Source organism: Vicugna pacos, chromosome 14 (genome assembly GCF_048564905.1).
Source record: "Vicugna pacos chromosome 14, VicPac4, whole genome shotgun sequence".
Classification (NCBI taxonomy): Eukaryota; Metazoa; Chordata; class Mammalia; order Artiodactyla; family Camelidae; genus Vicugna; species Vicugna pacos.
This window is the reverse complement of record NC_133000.1, coordinates 12,999,518-13,014,925: the sequence shown is the minus strand read 5'-3', so window position 1 is coordinate 13,014,925 and position 15,408 is coordinate 12,999,518. Positions and strand designations below refer to the sequence as shown.

Sequence of the window (15,408 nt, the reverse complement as noted above, 5' to 3'; positions counted from 1 at the left end):
CCTTGGAATATTGGCAAAGTTCTAAGTCATTGATCTCTTTACCATTTTTAATCAGCATATCTGAGGAAGAAATAAATCCTCTGTTTTCATAAAATCCATAAATCATGAACCACCTCAAAAACATATCTGCTGCCCATATTAGCATTCACTCATCTTTTGTCGGCATGCTGGTTCACGTCTGAGGTGTTAGTTCAGCTAAGGCCGGTCAGCCTGAGAACTGGGCAGTGGAGCTGCCTCTGTGGTTGTTTGTTTAGTGATCACAGTACATCTGGCACAGAGAATGCCTTTGTCGTTTTTATGTTAAGAGGCATCCACAAACTATGTTAAATCAAGGTTGACTAAAGGGTGCAATATTCAGTTCTGGCCATGGTTGACTCCTGACATAAATGCTAAACAGTCCTGTGGTTCCCCTTTATTCTTAAGAGGGAAGAAAGTTGCAGGGTTATATTTTGAACATCATTGAATAGTAATAGAGCAAACACTAGAATTTCAAGCAAGCACTGTGGTGGAAGTTTGATCTCTGTGGCTACCACATGCCAGTAAGGAGGGTGAACCTTCATCTCCAAAGCAAGGAACATGATAAGATAGACAATGGGCCTCTGTTTTCTCAATATTAAGCCAGGAAACATTGCTCTGAGGGTACTACACTAATCAAGTTTTGAACTTTTTTACAGTCATGTTTGTTGTTATAGACACACTTGCACGTGTATGTGTTTCAGATGGATAAGTTGGCTGGAAATATTGTTGCATCAGTATGGTGATATTAATTGTACTTTAAATAATAACCACTATTTATTTCTCATTTTTAAAATTATACATGTACACATGTGTGTGTACACACATACACGCATGCATGCATTTATATTCATTTTGGAATGTAAGAAAACATAGACGAGCCAAGAAAGTCTCTGCATTGCCACCAGTTATCTAAAATGTAATATAATGTCTTTATCATTTTCTCTCATGTGTACACATAGACAATCATGCCATACCTTTTTTGCCTTTATTTATTTAAACTGTGCTTGAGTAACTTGTAACATCCAGATTCTTATGTAAAAGGCCTATCTATTCAGAATCAGATCCAGGTAAGAACCACATGTTACTGTGAATTAACGATGTGAGACAAATTTTCTTAAAGCTTGTTAAGCCTCTAATTTCCCTCTCTGGTAGCTTTAAACAATGTGTGTTTATAGTCGAGGCTAATCAGAGTCGTCAGGGACAACTTTGGGGGGCTATTTGAAGGTTAGATATGACTTGGACTGTGTGTATCCTTCTAGTCCCTGAGTCACCCCTAAAAGGTGCTATGTGAGGGACAAGTGAATAAAAAGTAGTAACCATTTTAGGTGACTCCTAGGAAATGGTTTGTGTTGGTGCCACGTGGACATATGTAAGGTATGTGTCAATCTTTTGTAGGAAGTCATGCGGTTCCTGGATACGAAGCATCCAGACCACTATCAAGTCTACAATCTTTGCAGTATGTACATGACTAGACATTTTGCTACGATAGATAGAAAACAGATCACTGCATATAAGAAGATGATTCTGTTTTTACATTTTATTTAATCATAAGTATTGTTGGTTGCCCCAGCCCTCCATGGTAGGAAAAGATAACCCAAGAGCACAAATAAAGTGCCCTGTGAGGGAGGCGGGGGACTGGAGGGGGAGGCATTTTAGCAGGAGTCGGCTCTAGTGGTAGCAGGTTTAGGAGAATATTTCTGTTTTTCCTGCCAACTTGTGTTTTGAAGACAAGACAGTTCGACAAATGCATTCTCTAACCCGCTAGGAATGAGGTGTAAGGTGACTAGGGCCCTATGTGGGAAAAACAATAAAACCCTGTAGAAAACAGATTACATCCCAGCTTGCTACTCTCGTGATTTTTTTTCTCTTTCTGAATATTAAATGGACATTTTCAGGCTGCAGGCCTTCCGGTTGGCCACATTTGCTTCTGCTCTGTGTAACCTTATGCTAATGTAACAAGTAGTCTGGTAGAAAATTACAAGTCAGGCTTAGTAAATAAACCAAGATAATGTGGGCTTAACTTCCTCAAGATAGACAAACCACTACTATACTTACGTTTTTAAGACCCTTCTGTTTCTTTTGGAGCAGCAGGAGCCAATCAGAAAGCTCCTTTCAAAGATAGATAAAGAACTTCTAATAGGAAAGTATAACCTAATCATAACTTGATCACTTACTATGCTTGTTAAGATTAGAGATATGACCTATGCATCGTGTATTTCAGGTGAAAAAGCTTATGACCCCAGGTACTTCCATCACAGGGTCCGTCAGTACATGATTGATGATCACAATGTCCCCTCTCTGATGTAAGTGTGATGCCAGGTTGGCCGTCAGAAGAGGGCTAAATAAGCTGGGCTTGATTTTGGGGGACGGATTTTAATTCAGCTAAAACTCTTACCTTTGAATCAGTGAGATGTTGGCGTTCTCCAGAGACGTAGAAAAGTGGATGGCTCAAGACGAGAAAAACATCATAGTGGTTCACTGCAAGGGGGGCAAAGGTAAAAACGTTTTTCTGTTTGATTTCTTTTTCTAAAGAAATTTGAAAAATGTATTAAAGTGTGTGAACAAGATACATACTGCGGTTAACTGGTATTAATCATTGTTAACATCTTATACTATTAGCTTCAAGACTGAAGGAAGGGAAAGAAGTGGGGAGGAAGGGAAGAAAGAGTAAAGAAGGGAGGAATAGATAAACAAGATTATACTGTATAGCACAGGGAAATATACACAAGATCTTATGGTAGCTCACAGAGAAAAAAATGTGACAATGAATATATATATGTTCATGTATAACTGAAAAATTGTGCTCTACACTGGAATTTGACACAACACTGTAAAATGATTATAAATCAATAAAAAACGTTTAAAAAAAAAAGAAGGGAGGAAAGCAGGAAGAGGAGAACTAAGGAAGGTTGAGTGTGATTTCTCTTGTCTATTTTCAAATGTCCTGGCATCAGATTGTTTACAACATCATCTAATACTAATGTCTACAGTGGGTTCCCTTTTTCATTCCTTACATTACTTTCTTGGCATCTTCTTTCTTTTTTCTTTTGATTAGTCTCATTTGGGATTTATTAATTTAATTAATCCTTTCAAAGAACCCAGTTTTCTGGCTTTACTGATTTTCTCTGATATTTGTTTTCTATTTCATCAGTTACTATATATCTTTAGTGTTTCCTTTCTTCCACTTTCTTTGGTTTAATTTGTTGTTCTCCTAACTTCTTGAGGTGGATGATTAAGTCATAGATTTTCAGCCTTTCTTTTCTCTTTAGCACTTAAGGCTACAAAAGGGGCTCTAAGAATTGCTTTAGCTTCCTCCAAGTATTTATATGTAGTATTTTCATTATTGTTTAGTTCAAAATATTTTCTAATTTTCATTGTGCTTGTTTCTTTGACTCATGGATTATATAGAAGTATATTTTCTTATTTTTGAACATAGGATTTTTTTTATTATTTTCTAGTTATTGATTTTGATTGTATTGTATTGTGGTCAGAGAACATATGTATTTTTTTTCAGTTCTTTGAAATTTGTTTAGACTTGCTTTATGGCCCAGAATTTGGTCAGTTTTATCAAATGATTTCTGTGCACTTGGAAGTGTATGGTGCATTGTGGTGAATAGTGTTCCATATGTGTCCATTAGGTTGTTTGTTAATTGTTTTATTCAAATCTTCTGTATCCTTACTGACATTTTGGTTTGATCGAATTTTTACAGTATAATTTCTTCCTCCCCCACTATTAACTTGGAAGTCATACACTCTTTTGATACTCCTTTGGTAATTACTCTAAAAATTTCAACCTGCATCCTTCTAGCTATCAATTTTTTAAAATGTTGACCTTGTCTCTAGCAATCTTCCTCAACTCTCTCAGTAGTGTTAGCAGTTAGCTTATAGATTTACTTGGATTTTTCTAGTCTGCAAATAATGAGCTCAGTGGTAGAGTGCGTGCCTGGCCTTTCCAAGAAAGAACTCCAGTGGAGGGACTCACACTTAAAAAGCTAAAACCTTTGTCCAACATCAAAAGTTTAGCAAATGAATATATATTTATGTTGTAAGTTGAAATACTGAAGACAAATATAAATCATTTTTTTAATTTTTATTTATTTTTGTTGGGGAGGTAATTAGGTTTATTTATTTACTTATTTAATGGAGGTACTGGGGATTGAACCCAGGACCTTGTGCGTGGCTGGGCATGCGCTCTACCACCGAGCTATCCCCTCCCCTCAAGTATAAATTGTTGGAATGATTCCTTGAATACCTGACTTGACTGGATGAGAGAGCATCTACTACATCTGTGGTTGTACTTCTCCACAGTCACCAGGAAGTGAATCAGCAGAAGTTTCTTTCAAATGGGAAAATATTAGGGTTATAAAGACCCAGAGATGTCATCTAAAATTGAAATGTTCACAGTCTATACAACTGAGAGCTAGATTGTTAATGGTCAATAGCCTTTTCTAACAAGAAGTTTTTATTGATCACAGCACAGGATGGTACAAAGTCCTCTTTGGAAGTACTTGTCTTAGTGGTTTTCAAACTACAGTTTGCAAAATAAATTTAGGTTCATTTTTTTTAAAGGATAGAATAGAAAAGAGAGTGTATCTCAAGTTAAAAGGGTTGGTTTGGAATTACATAAAACGAGTTCAGCCTGTACTGGCTAAGACAAAAGCTGCAGATCATTGTAGAAATAAAAGAAGCAACATACTTTTTAAACTCAAATTTTTGTGTGGCAGGACAAAAATATAAAGTGGAATAAAACATGGGACTTTGAGGATGAAATGGCATGAAATCAAGTTTGCTTTAAAATGCTCCAGGAGAGAGGGAAGGGGAGAGGGAGGGAGGGAGGGAGAGAGGGAAGAGAAGAAAAATTAAACAAGTATAGTAATTAATATGACATGGAATCTGGAAAACAGGAATATGGGGGTTCATTGTACTGTTCTTCCTGCTTTCAAATGTTTTGTAACACACTGAAACTCTCAAATGGAAGAAATAATAGGTATTTTGCCAGGGCTAGACGATGTTTTGCGTCCTGTCCATGTTTTATAGTTTCTCTTACTGACGTCAGTAGAAAAGCGGGATGTGGCATCAGCCCTTCCCTGGCGAGCATCTCTTCAGCTGTAGAGCCCTAGAGCTGACTGCCGCTGTCTGCTCCTGCAGGCGCAGGGGTCCTGATCCGGAGCAACATGCGTGTGCCCATTCAGGCACACAGTCAGCACCACATTCCAGGTGGAGCTTCAGGGTCAGGAAACAGCTTTGGCTATCTCTGAATATTTTGAACTAGTACTTTTAGGGTGAAAGAAAAATCAGTCCAACATGAACTGTATTTCTGAGGGTAGTAGTATCCTCAGGACTGCCATGAACTATGGTCCTGAACGAACTTCTTTTCTAGGAAGAACTGGGACCATGATTTGTGCCTACCTGCTTGCCAGTGAACGATTTACAACTGCGGAGGTATGGAAGATGCTGCCACAGACTCTGTCTTAGGCTGATTGAATTTGCCAGCTTTGCAGCCTCACTGGGAGGATGCGAGATGATTCCCTGTGTCATGGTACTTGGTGAAATTGTAATCAGAGAGGCGGTTATTTGGAAGCTGGGTTTTGATATTTTCCTGTTTAGCTAGTGCTAGTGAGTAACTGACCTAAGTGTCTCTTCCTCTGGGCCAGGACCGAGGGGTGAGGTCAGCGAGACGCTCATCTCAGGCACAAGATGTAAGGGAATGCCCCAACTCTCAGTAATTAAGATCAATAATTTTCTAATGCAATATTTTTTAAAACCAAAATTAATGCCCAAAGATCCATCATGGATACAATGCCAACATTTTAAATAAAGACAGGACCCAGTAGAGGCAGGGGTAGTGTGAAAGGAGTAAGGTCGAATTATGCAAGTGCAAAAAGCCTCAGCGTCCAAGAAGCTTGACTTGCCTCCCCTGGTCGCAGGCCTGCTCTCACTCCCACCAGCTGTAGGCCTTCCTCCTTCCTCACAAGAGTGACATGAAGACTGGTTAGGGAAATTTTCTAAGGACCCTGCACATCCTTGGAAGTGCTAGTAGGTAAAAGGCATCCTTTTCCAACTCGGAACAAAGTCTCTCTGGGATGTTACTATCTTTCCATAGTCAGTATCTGTGGGGCCGGCGCCCTCTGGAAATTTCTGAGAAGACAGGAAGGGCTGCTTCTACTTCATAAAGCAGGGTTCTCACTCTTTTGTCTGCTGTGATCTTGCTGAGAAGCTCCCACTTGGAGGGCACACTCCCAGCAGCTCTGCTCCTCCCTCCACCTGCGGCCCCGAGAAGATTGGCTGGGGTTCTGCACAGGGCCCAGCGCTCTGATGCCGCCGGTGGCTTTCTTCCCATTTGAGACCCACAGCCTAGGAAAAGGGACGTTCTAGGACAAACTGTGGGTCGCAATCTCTTAGTGAGTTGTGAAATCAATTCATTGGCTTGTGACCAGCACTTTTAAAATAAAATGGAATAGATTAGAATAGAAAACATCAAAAGGTAAGTACTGTTTTGTGAAGCTTTTGTTTTAGTTGTGTGTGTGTATGTGTTGGTATCTCCCAGGTTTATGAATGTGGATTGTAGCTTTAAAAACAAGTTTGAAAGCCGCTGGTCTGGAGCCCAAGACCAGTGCTCCAGGCCTGGGCCAGCTCTGACAGGCTGTTACATCTCCAATGACAGGCCACTTGGTTTTCTTTTGGTCTCAGTTGTTTTCATTTGTAAAATGGAAAAATGGGAAGAAGGACCAGATGATCTCTGAGGTCTCCCCAGCTCTGAAATTCCACGTCTTTATGACCGTTTGAATGAGGGCAGGCCTTGATGTGGCTCTGTTAACTCTGTTATGTTGGGTAGCCTCTGCCCTGAGACCACTGACTTAAGGAAATAACGCGTCCTTAGGAGCTTTAAGAATGCCTTATTCGGGAAAGGAAAGTGCAGATGACCCATGATCGGACTGTCCCCTTTTCTGCAGGACAGCCTGAATTATTTTGGAGAACAACGAACAGATAAATCCACCAGCAACAAATATCAGGGAATAGAGACTCCTTCTCAGGTAAGTTTTCTTTTTTAAAAGGGAGGGTGCTCCGAGGAATTAGGCGACGATTGGTGCCTATCACCTAGTCTCCCTGTAGCCTGTCCTCCTTGGGTGCCCGTGCCAGGCCGTGGTCCCTCCAGAGGCCGCGAGCCCTGCACGGCGTTGCCTGCACTTTGCCAGCACCGAGTTCTCCCCAGAGCACCCTGCTTCCCGTTTTATATTGGCTACTGTTTGCAGAGTTCAGGAGCTGACTCCCTTACCAAAGCAGGAAGGGCCAGTTCCAAAGGATCCAGACCCCTGAAGATTATCTAAAGTCGCCATCCTTTTATTTTCCTGTGAAGAGGAACTGAGTCTTTCACAAGCCCCCTTAGGGCAACTCAGCTCTTGCAGAACATCACAAGCGTGTGTGTATATACACACATGTGCGAGTGGGGAGGAGGAGAGAGGCAGAGACAGAAAGAAGGTGGGAGGAAAGAAAGGAAAAAAGTAACATTTTTCAAAAACCTATTATACACTAGACACTATTGTACTTTTACATATTTTTTAATACTCAGACAATCCACGTGAAATATATGCTATTTCCCTATTTTTTTCCTTTTGAAAACATTTTGTTACGGGCTTTTTCAAACATAAAAAGGCAAGATAGTCGTACATTAAACCCCCTTGCAGTCATCACACAGCTTCAGCAACCGTTTCATCACGTAGCCAGCCACGTTTCATCCCTTCCCTCCCCGCCTCCTCACGCACACCCACGCACCACGTTTTCTCTAAACCCAGATTATTTGAAGGAAATCCCAGACATCAGATCATTTTATCCCGTAAGTATCCCACCAAAAAACCCCCCAAAAAACAAAAAACCTTAAAACCATTTACATATCTAAAATGTTAGACCTTAATATCAAATATATAGTCCTTATTTTTATTTCCATAATTATCTTAAAATCTTTAAAATTTAGTTTGTTTCAATCAGGATCCAAACAAGGGTGCACATTTCATTGGGTTGCTATGTCTCTTTGTCTCTTTTTGTTGATAAGTTTCCCATTTCTCTTTTATTCCTTGTAATTTATTTACTGTAGAAACCGGGGCATTTATCCTATAGAATTTACAACATCCTAGACTTTGGTGAATCATGCTGAAAGTTTTGCATTCATTACCTCATTTAATGTTCTCAGTAATTCAGTGAGTGGGCACCATTATGATTCCCATTCTACAGAATGGGAAATTGAGGCTCAGAGAAATTAACTTTTTGAACCAAGAACTGAAATCCAGATCTATCAAACTTTGAAGCCTGTTATTTCCCATCCTGTGAACAGATTCTCACCTCTTGCCTTTTCTATGTTGCCCCTCACACCAAAGTGAGGGGGGTTGGGAATTCTTAAGTCAACACGGGTAGGGCTGTGAATGGACGTTTTCTTTGAGTTAAGTGATGGGAGCTGAATAGACACCCTCGGCTTCGTTAGCAGAACACTGTTAACTGCCGGCTCAGGACATCTAATTTGGGGTAAAAGAATTCAGCCTTATCCACTGATATTTTTCTGTCACACCCAACCAAAAAAAGAAGGAAAAAAGACAGCCCCAGGCCATAGGCTAAAAGCAACACGTGAACTACTGAAGCCCAGCTCTCATCATGCCTTTTCATGCTCAAAATCCACACTGGCTTCCCACTGCCAATGGCAACAAACATGCTGGAAGCTAGCACTCAAGATCTTCTACGATTTGATTTTTTTCAACCATTTCTTCCACTGCGTGCATCCACATGTCTTGTGCTCTGACACGTCTGGACTGCCTGCCGTTCCCAGGCCTGTCTGCGTTTCACCCCCATGTGCTCACGTGGGCCCCTTGTCTTGGAGCCCATTTCCCCTCCCAGCCTGAAGCAGTCTCCCGCCTTTCCAGTTCACAGAGTCCTTTGCGTTTTAGAGACTGAGTTACTTGACGTTCTCCAGCTATTGGGACTGGTGTCTTCTCCATCTTTCCACCCTCGGCATCCCGAGGTGCCTCATGCAGTCTCCTTTGTTTGCAGCAAGGGCATACTAAGTACATGTTGGTTTTATTAACTTCTGCTACAAGCCCTCGCTGTATGGGGCTGCAGAAGGAAGAGTGAGAACAGAAGCAGCTCAGGGGCCAAGATGGGTCACAAACCTTTAGTGGAAGGTGGCCGGAGAATCTGGAGGCAGGCGCTCTTGCCAGCAGCTCTCCCCCATTTCCTCAGTGGTCACGCGCAGTTCCTCTAACTTGAGTTCAGACGTGGCACACCCTAGGCTACAGCTGAGTCTGTTCTGATTCACTGGGCTAGCGATGCGGGAACTCGGCCCCATGACGGAGTTCCCTCCTTGCGGGGCGGTGATGCTCAGGTACCAGGCCCGCCTGGTCCTGCCCTGTTGTGGGCCGTTCTACACACTGCATTTCATCCGCCCCTGAGTTAAGAACGTGCCAGGGCTTTCTCTTAATTGGCCCTTTCCGATGGAGAGTATGGTAGTTAATTTTACTAACACTTTCCAGTGGGTGGGGAAGGGTTGGTGGCTATTTAACTCCCCATTGATTCAGTACCAAAACTCTTCGGCTTTTAGAAAAAGATTCAAGGAGAGCCCTTTGAGTGGCTTGGCATAGGAGAAGGACTAGGCTAAGAGAATCCCCAGGGCTTCCTTGCAGAAGTAGAATTGGGGAAATGGAAGGTGAGGCAGTGCTAGCTGGCTGGGACCAAGAGAAGGCTGCGCACGATGTGCTGCTGGCCTCTGGAGGTCTCCCCTTGAGTTTTCACATGTTCCTTCTCGCATGCTGGGGAGGCCATTCTCCACCAAACACAAACCTTCCTTTGACTCAGTCACGGCCAAGCTTCTCCCCTCAGACCTACCTGTCTCACAGTTGCGCTTAACTGCATCTTGCTGTGATGTCATCGTCTGTTGCTCTCAATCCCAGCAGCCTCTGAACAGCACCTGGCTCCTCCCTTGTTACTTCCCTGGGGCTCTTATCTCAGTCTTTTTTCCTAAGGTATATATTCCATTGTGAGGCAACATACGGTTGTGAGGCCAAAATGCCTTATTATGTAAATAGCACCTGATAAATGTTTCCTTCATCTATTCCTCTCCTTAAGAAAACTCAGGAGTGCTGACTACAGACTCTTCACCTCCACTTACACTGAGACTTCTCTCGTTTTGCAGAGTAGATTTGTTGGCTATTTTGCGCAGGTGAAAAATACCTACAACTTGCATCTTCCTCCAAGGAAAATACTCAACATAAACAAGTTTGTGATTTATTCAATTCACGGTAAGTGCTCTGTGGAGAACTGGAGAACTGGGCAGGGGGGTCGATGTTCTTACCGTTCCAGACAGTTTTCCCAGGGTTCTGTACTCTCTCCCTCCACCAGGCTGTGGATGTGATGTGACTGATTCGGCAGGATGCCACTCTATTTTTTAAAATAAACTTCTTGGTACCAAGTTTTGGATAGTTCTATTCCAGGTGTTAGTAAATTCTATTCAAGAATGTGGTGTTAGAACAAACTTAAATGAAAACAAACATAATAGAGAACAATCGAGCCAATGACTTGATTAGAATACTTGTTTTAGTTCTGTACCTTTAGTTCTGTGCATATTTAAGTGAAATGTGCAAGGCTGGAAGGAGAGCAACAAAAATTAACTGGATGCTTGAGAAACCAGCCCTTTAAGGAAATACTAAAGTAAATGGGTCAGTTGAAAAAAAAGAGAGGAAGAAACCAATTGTAAATACATACTGAACATAGCGGGAATGTTTGGTTATGGCTATGTATGTATTTTCATAAAGACTGTAAAAGGAACTGGACTAGGGCAAGAGGCATTTAGACTATTCAATATTAAGAAACATCATGACTAGAAGTCTGAAGAAAGCAACGTATCAGCAAGAAAGTTTACAAGTCGCCTAATTTTTTTTTCTAGAAAGGTAAAGCCATGAGTTTCTAAGTCTAAAAAACTGAACTGTGTCTTTCTTTCCTCCAGCCTTATAAATTCTGCTTTAGGGGACAGGATTGGACTTAAAGACTTGTCTTTCAAAGAGAAAATCCATTGCAAGATCCAGATGATTCAATATTGATGCATTGTTAGCTGGGATAACTTTTTCTCTTTTTAATCCATATTGTTAATTGGTGAGACATTTTGATCTTTGCTCTAACCAGCCTAACTCTTTAATTTCATTCAGGCGTTGGAAAAGGTGATGGAAGTGATCTAGAAATACAAATAATGATGAAACGAAAGACTGTCTTTTCCTGTTCAGCTTCCAGATACTGTAAGGTAAGAGAAAGTATGTGAACTGAACATTCTGGTGTTTGTTTTAAATCCAGATGTCAGCTCAGCATATTGACCTCCCCAGACCATTGCTCACCACAGGGAGAGGTCACGTTGCTCTCTGGTACCATCCAACGTGGTGAGCCTGGATTTGGATTCAAGTCAAGAGCTAAATTAAATTCATTGTTCAAAAATAGTTTTCAGGGCATTTTCCAGAATACATTTTCAGTTCAGAGAGGTGCTTTGCCTTCACTTTTCTACCAACGCCAGGCATGTTCCCCGAAATCTATCTGAGTTTTAAATTCATAAATCTGGTCACTTTTAGTCCTATTCTCTTCTTCTTGATCATTTTATTATATGGCACTGATTCTGAAATCTTAATATGCCTGAAAATAACCAGAGACTTGTAAAGATGCAGGTTCCTAGGCTGTACCCCAAAAGTGTGATTCAGGAAATCTGGAATGGGGTTTAGGAATCTCTAGACTTAGCAATGACTTCTTAAAGTCAGGGCTTCCCTTTTTTATTTTCTGCCCGGATGAGCTGTTCATTGCTGTAAGTGGGGTGTGAAAAAATCTCTTACTATTATTGTATTGCTGTCTGTTACTATTAGCTTTACATATTGAGGTACTTCTGTGTTGGGTGCATAAACATCTTCAAGTGCTATATATCCTCTTGCTGGATTCTTTTATTACTATGTTAATGTTTTTTCGTCTTTTGTTAAAGCCTTTGTTGTTTTAATTTTTTAATTCTTTTGGATGTTTTTAAAAGTATCGTTGATGTCCAATATTATGTTACAGGTGTACAACATAGTCACAATTTTTAAAGGTTATATTCCATTTATAGTTATTACAAAATATTGGTTATAGTCCCTGTATTGTTCAATATATCTGTAGCTTATTTCACATGTTAAGTTTCTACCTCTTTGTCCCCTGCCCCTCTTGCCCCACTCCATTACCTCTCCTTGTTGGTAAGTACTAGTTTGTTTTCTATATGAGTCTTTCTTTTCTGCTATATTCACTAATTTTATGTTTTAGATTTCACAGGTGATAGGAAACAGTATTTTTCTCTTATTTCTCTTAGCACAATACCTCCAAGTCCATCCACGTTGTTGCAAATGGCAAGTTTTCATTTTTTATGGCTGTTTAGTACTCCATTGTGTATACCACACCTTCTTGATCCATTTGTCTGTTAATGGACATTAGGTTGCTTCTTTATCTTGGCCACCGTAAGTAATGCCTCTGTGAACACTGGAGTGCATGTATCTTTTCCAGTTAGTGTCTTTGGTTTAGTGGTGATGACTTCCTTTAGATTTTGCTTGTCAGGGAAACTCTCTCCTTCAATTGTGAACAGTAACCTTGCCAGATAAGAGTATTCGTGGTTGTGTTTTTGCTCTCAGTACTTCGACTATTTTGTGCCACTCCCACATGCCCCGCAAAGTTTCTGCTGAAAAATCAGCTGGTAGTCTTGTGTGGGTGTAACTAGTTCTCTTTCTGTGCTTTTGCGTCTGATGTGCTTTTGCTCCCATCTCGTGTGTTACTCATTTCACTTACTGTGTTTTTCAGCTCTGGTTGGTTCATTTTTATGTTCTATTCCTCTTTGTTGAGGTTCTCCCTGTGGTCACTCTTCTCCCAACTTTGGTGGGCATCGTTATGGGCATTACTTTGAGTACTTTTCCAGGTAGGTTACTTATGTCCACTTTGTTTAGTTCTTTTTCTAAGGTTTTGTCTTGTTCTATCATTCGGAACATAGTCCTCTGCCTCCTCATTTTCCCTAACTCCCTGTGTTTGTTTCTGTGTTTTAGGTAGAGCTGGTCTTGAAAACGTAGCCTTATGCAGGTTTCCTTTGGGACCCAGAAGAGCAATCCCCACTGGTCGCCAGAGCCAGGGCTGTTGTCCTTTTGGGTGCATGGCCCTCCTGTTGGAGTGGCACCACAGCTGCTTTAGGTGCACGAGTGGCTGGGCCTGGCCCCCAAGCTTGCCAGCTCCTTTGTGGGCAGGGCTGGCCCATCACAACAGTTGCAGGCTCAGTTGAGTGAGACTGCCCCCCACCCCCGCCCAGGGTGGAAGCTGCTTTAGGGGGACAGGCGGTGGTAGTGGGGGCCAGACCCAGTTGAGAACTCCTGCTGGGTGTGTCAGGATAGGAGTCGCTTTGGAGGGGTGCCAGCTGGGGCCTGGCAAGCAGTGTTCAGATGTTCAAAATGGCCCATCAGTGCTGGGCCAGCGAGGTGGAGGGAGAATTTCTTAAATGCCTGCCCCTCTGGCACTCACCCTCAAGTTAATGAATCTACTTCACGTGTGGCCTGAGCACTTTTCCGATGGCTGCTCCTGCCCCAGGATGTGAAGTGAGTTTGTGCCCATGCTCTTTAAGAGTGAAGTCTCGGTTTCCTGCAGCCCTTTGGCTCTCCCGGACACAAGCCCTGCTGGTTTTCAACCAGGGGTTCATCTTCCCAGTGCGGATGTGGGGTGTCTGATGTGGAGTTCCCACCCCACCACTCCTTAGGGAGAAGTTCCATTTTTGTGATATCCCCTCCTGCTTGTGGGGAGCCACACTGGGAGTGTGGGTCCTGATTAGACCACATCCCTGGCCCTCCGACCTGTCTCACTGTTTTTCCTTCGTATCCTTAGCTGTAGGAGAGCTGTTCTGCTCGTCTTCAGGTCATTCTCAGAGAGGTGTTCTTTAGGTAGTGGTAGTGTTGGCGTGTCCTTGGGAGCATGTGAGGACGGCATCTTCCCAACTCCACATCATGATCCCGCCTCGGTCCTCCTCTTCATCTGTACAGATCCTTCCATGCCCAACTCAATGTCTGCCTCCTTGGTGAGACCTTCTCATTCTGCACCTCAGTCTACCTCGCTGAAGCACACAACAGCACTCTTAGTCTCCATCATACAGCCTGACACGTAATAATACACCATTCTGCTATTGCTCCTGATGTGTTTAACCCCTGGAAGCATCAGCTGCATCTGCACTTTCTTTTCTATTCTTCACAGGGTCTACTGTGGACTTTTCTCATTGTGGGTACCATTATCATACAGCAGTAGCTCAATAACAAAGACATACTCAGTATAGCTTCAAAGTCATTCATTCTAGAGACTTGACCTATCTTTGGTCACTCCGTCCATCAATCTGCTATGGTCAAGGCCTATGATCCCATCAGAAAATAGTCTTGATAAAACGTGACCAATCATGCTTTGCTTTTTGAATGTGGATGCTAGCTTTAAAACTGAGCTGCCTACAGATTCCTAACATAAACATCAGATGACGCATTCAACAGTAATGGTTTCTCGGTTAAAGTCTAAGTTGAATAATCTTGCTTTTTAATAGTGCCCCACCATAACCGTCAACCATGCTGACTTTTTAAAAAGGTAAACAAAAGTATTGCAACTTTACAGAAATAATGATTAATATTTATACATGGAGTGATTGGGCCATAAGACCAAGAGTACTTGGTAAGTATAAGAAGCCTCAATAAGTGAACAGGGACTTCACTGTTACCTCATTATCAGCTAGGTTTATAGTTCTGATTTCCGTGTGTTTGTTCACAGATAGTTCATGATGCTGAATCAGACACAGTAACAATTAATGTATTCAACTCTCCATTTCTGTATGATGAGGTGAAAGTGAGGTTTCTCTCTTCGGTGAGTAACCAAGTGGTAACCTATGCTATTCTTCTTGTCTGGTCTTTTGAATGATTCTGGTTTGGCATTTCCTTTGCTACAGTTCCCAACAAGGGAGATGACAGATGTCAACCCCTAGCCAGGGAGGGGGAGAAAACCAAGTCACATCCGTAACAAAATTTTTAAAAAGAGCAGATGTAATTAAACATCTTTTATGGCTCATCTGGTTTTTTTTTTCTCCTAAGTTCCACACAATTTACATGTATTAATTTTCAAATAAGAAAAATACAAAAACCAGAATGTTTAAAAAAAAAAAAGTATGTGTTCCTACATTGCGGTGATCACATTTTTGTTTTGTGTCTTTAAAACACATTGCTCCCCACAATTCAGAAAACACTTTGAGGGAGATTTTTGTTTCCTCTCAATTGATATATAATTCATTTTAAATAGTATATTTAATCCAATATTTTCCTTATGAAAAATAAGAATGTCTGCCATTGTCATCAC

At 41.5% G+C, this 15,408-nt stretch overlaps 1 protein-coding gene across 2 annotated transcripts in view; it reads left to right on the top strand.

Annotated features, from left to right (window-relative positions):
• LOC102532295 (phosphatidylinositol 3,4,5-trisphosphate 3-phosphatase TPTE2-like) overlaps window positions 1-15,408 on the top strand; it is a 98,193-nt gene that overhangs the window by 80,049 nt on the left and 2,736 nt on the right. For both annotated transcript variants that reach the window (XM_072976165.1, XM_072976166.1), the window contains exons 24-31: window positions 1,414-1,474; window positions 2,240-2,321; window positions 2,425-2,513; window positions 5,399-5,460; window positions 6,972-7,052; window positions 10,193-10,298; window positions 11,202-11,293; window positions 14,830-14,922. In XM_072976165.1, coding sequence (XP_072832266.1) covers window positions 1,414-1,474; window positions 2,240-2,321; window positions 2,425-2,513; window positions 5,399-5,460; window positions 6,972-7,052; window positions 10,193-10,298; window positions 11,202-11,293; window positions 14,830-14,922 — 666 coding nt within the window. The remainder of the gene's footprint in view (window positions 1-1,413; window positions 1,475-2,239; window positions 2,322-2,424; window positions 2,514-5,398; window positions 5,461-6,971; window positions 7,053-10,192; window positions 10,299-11,201; window positions 11,294-14,829; window positions 14,923-15,408) is intronic.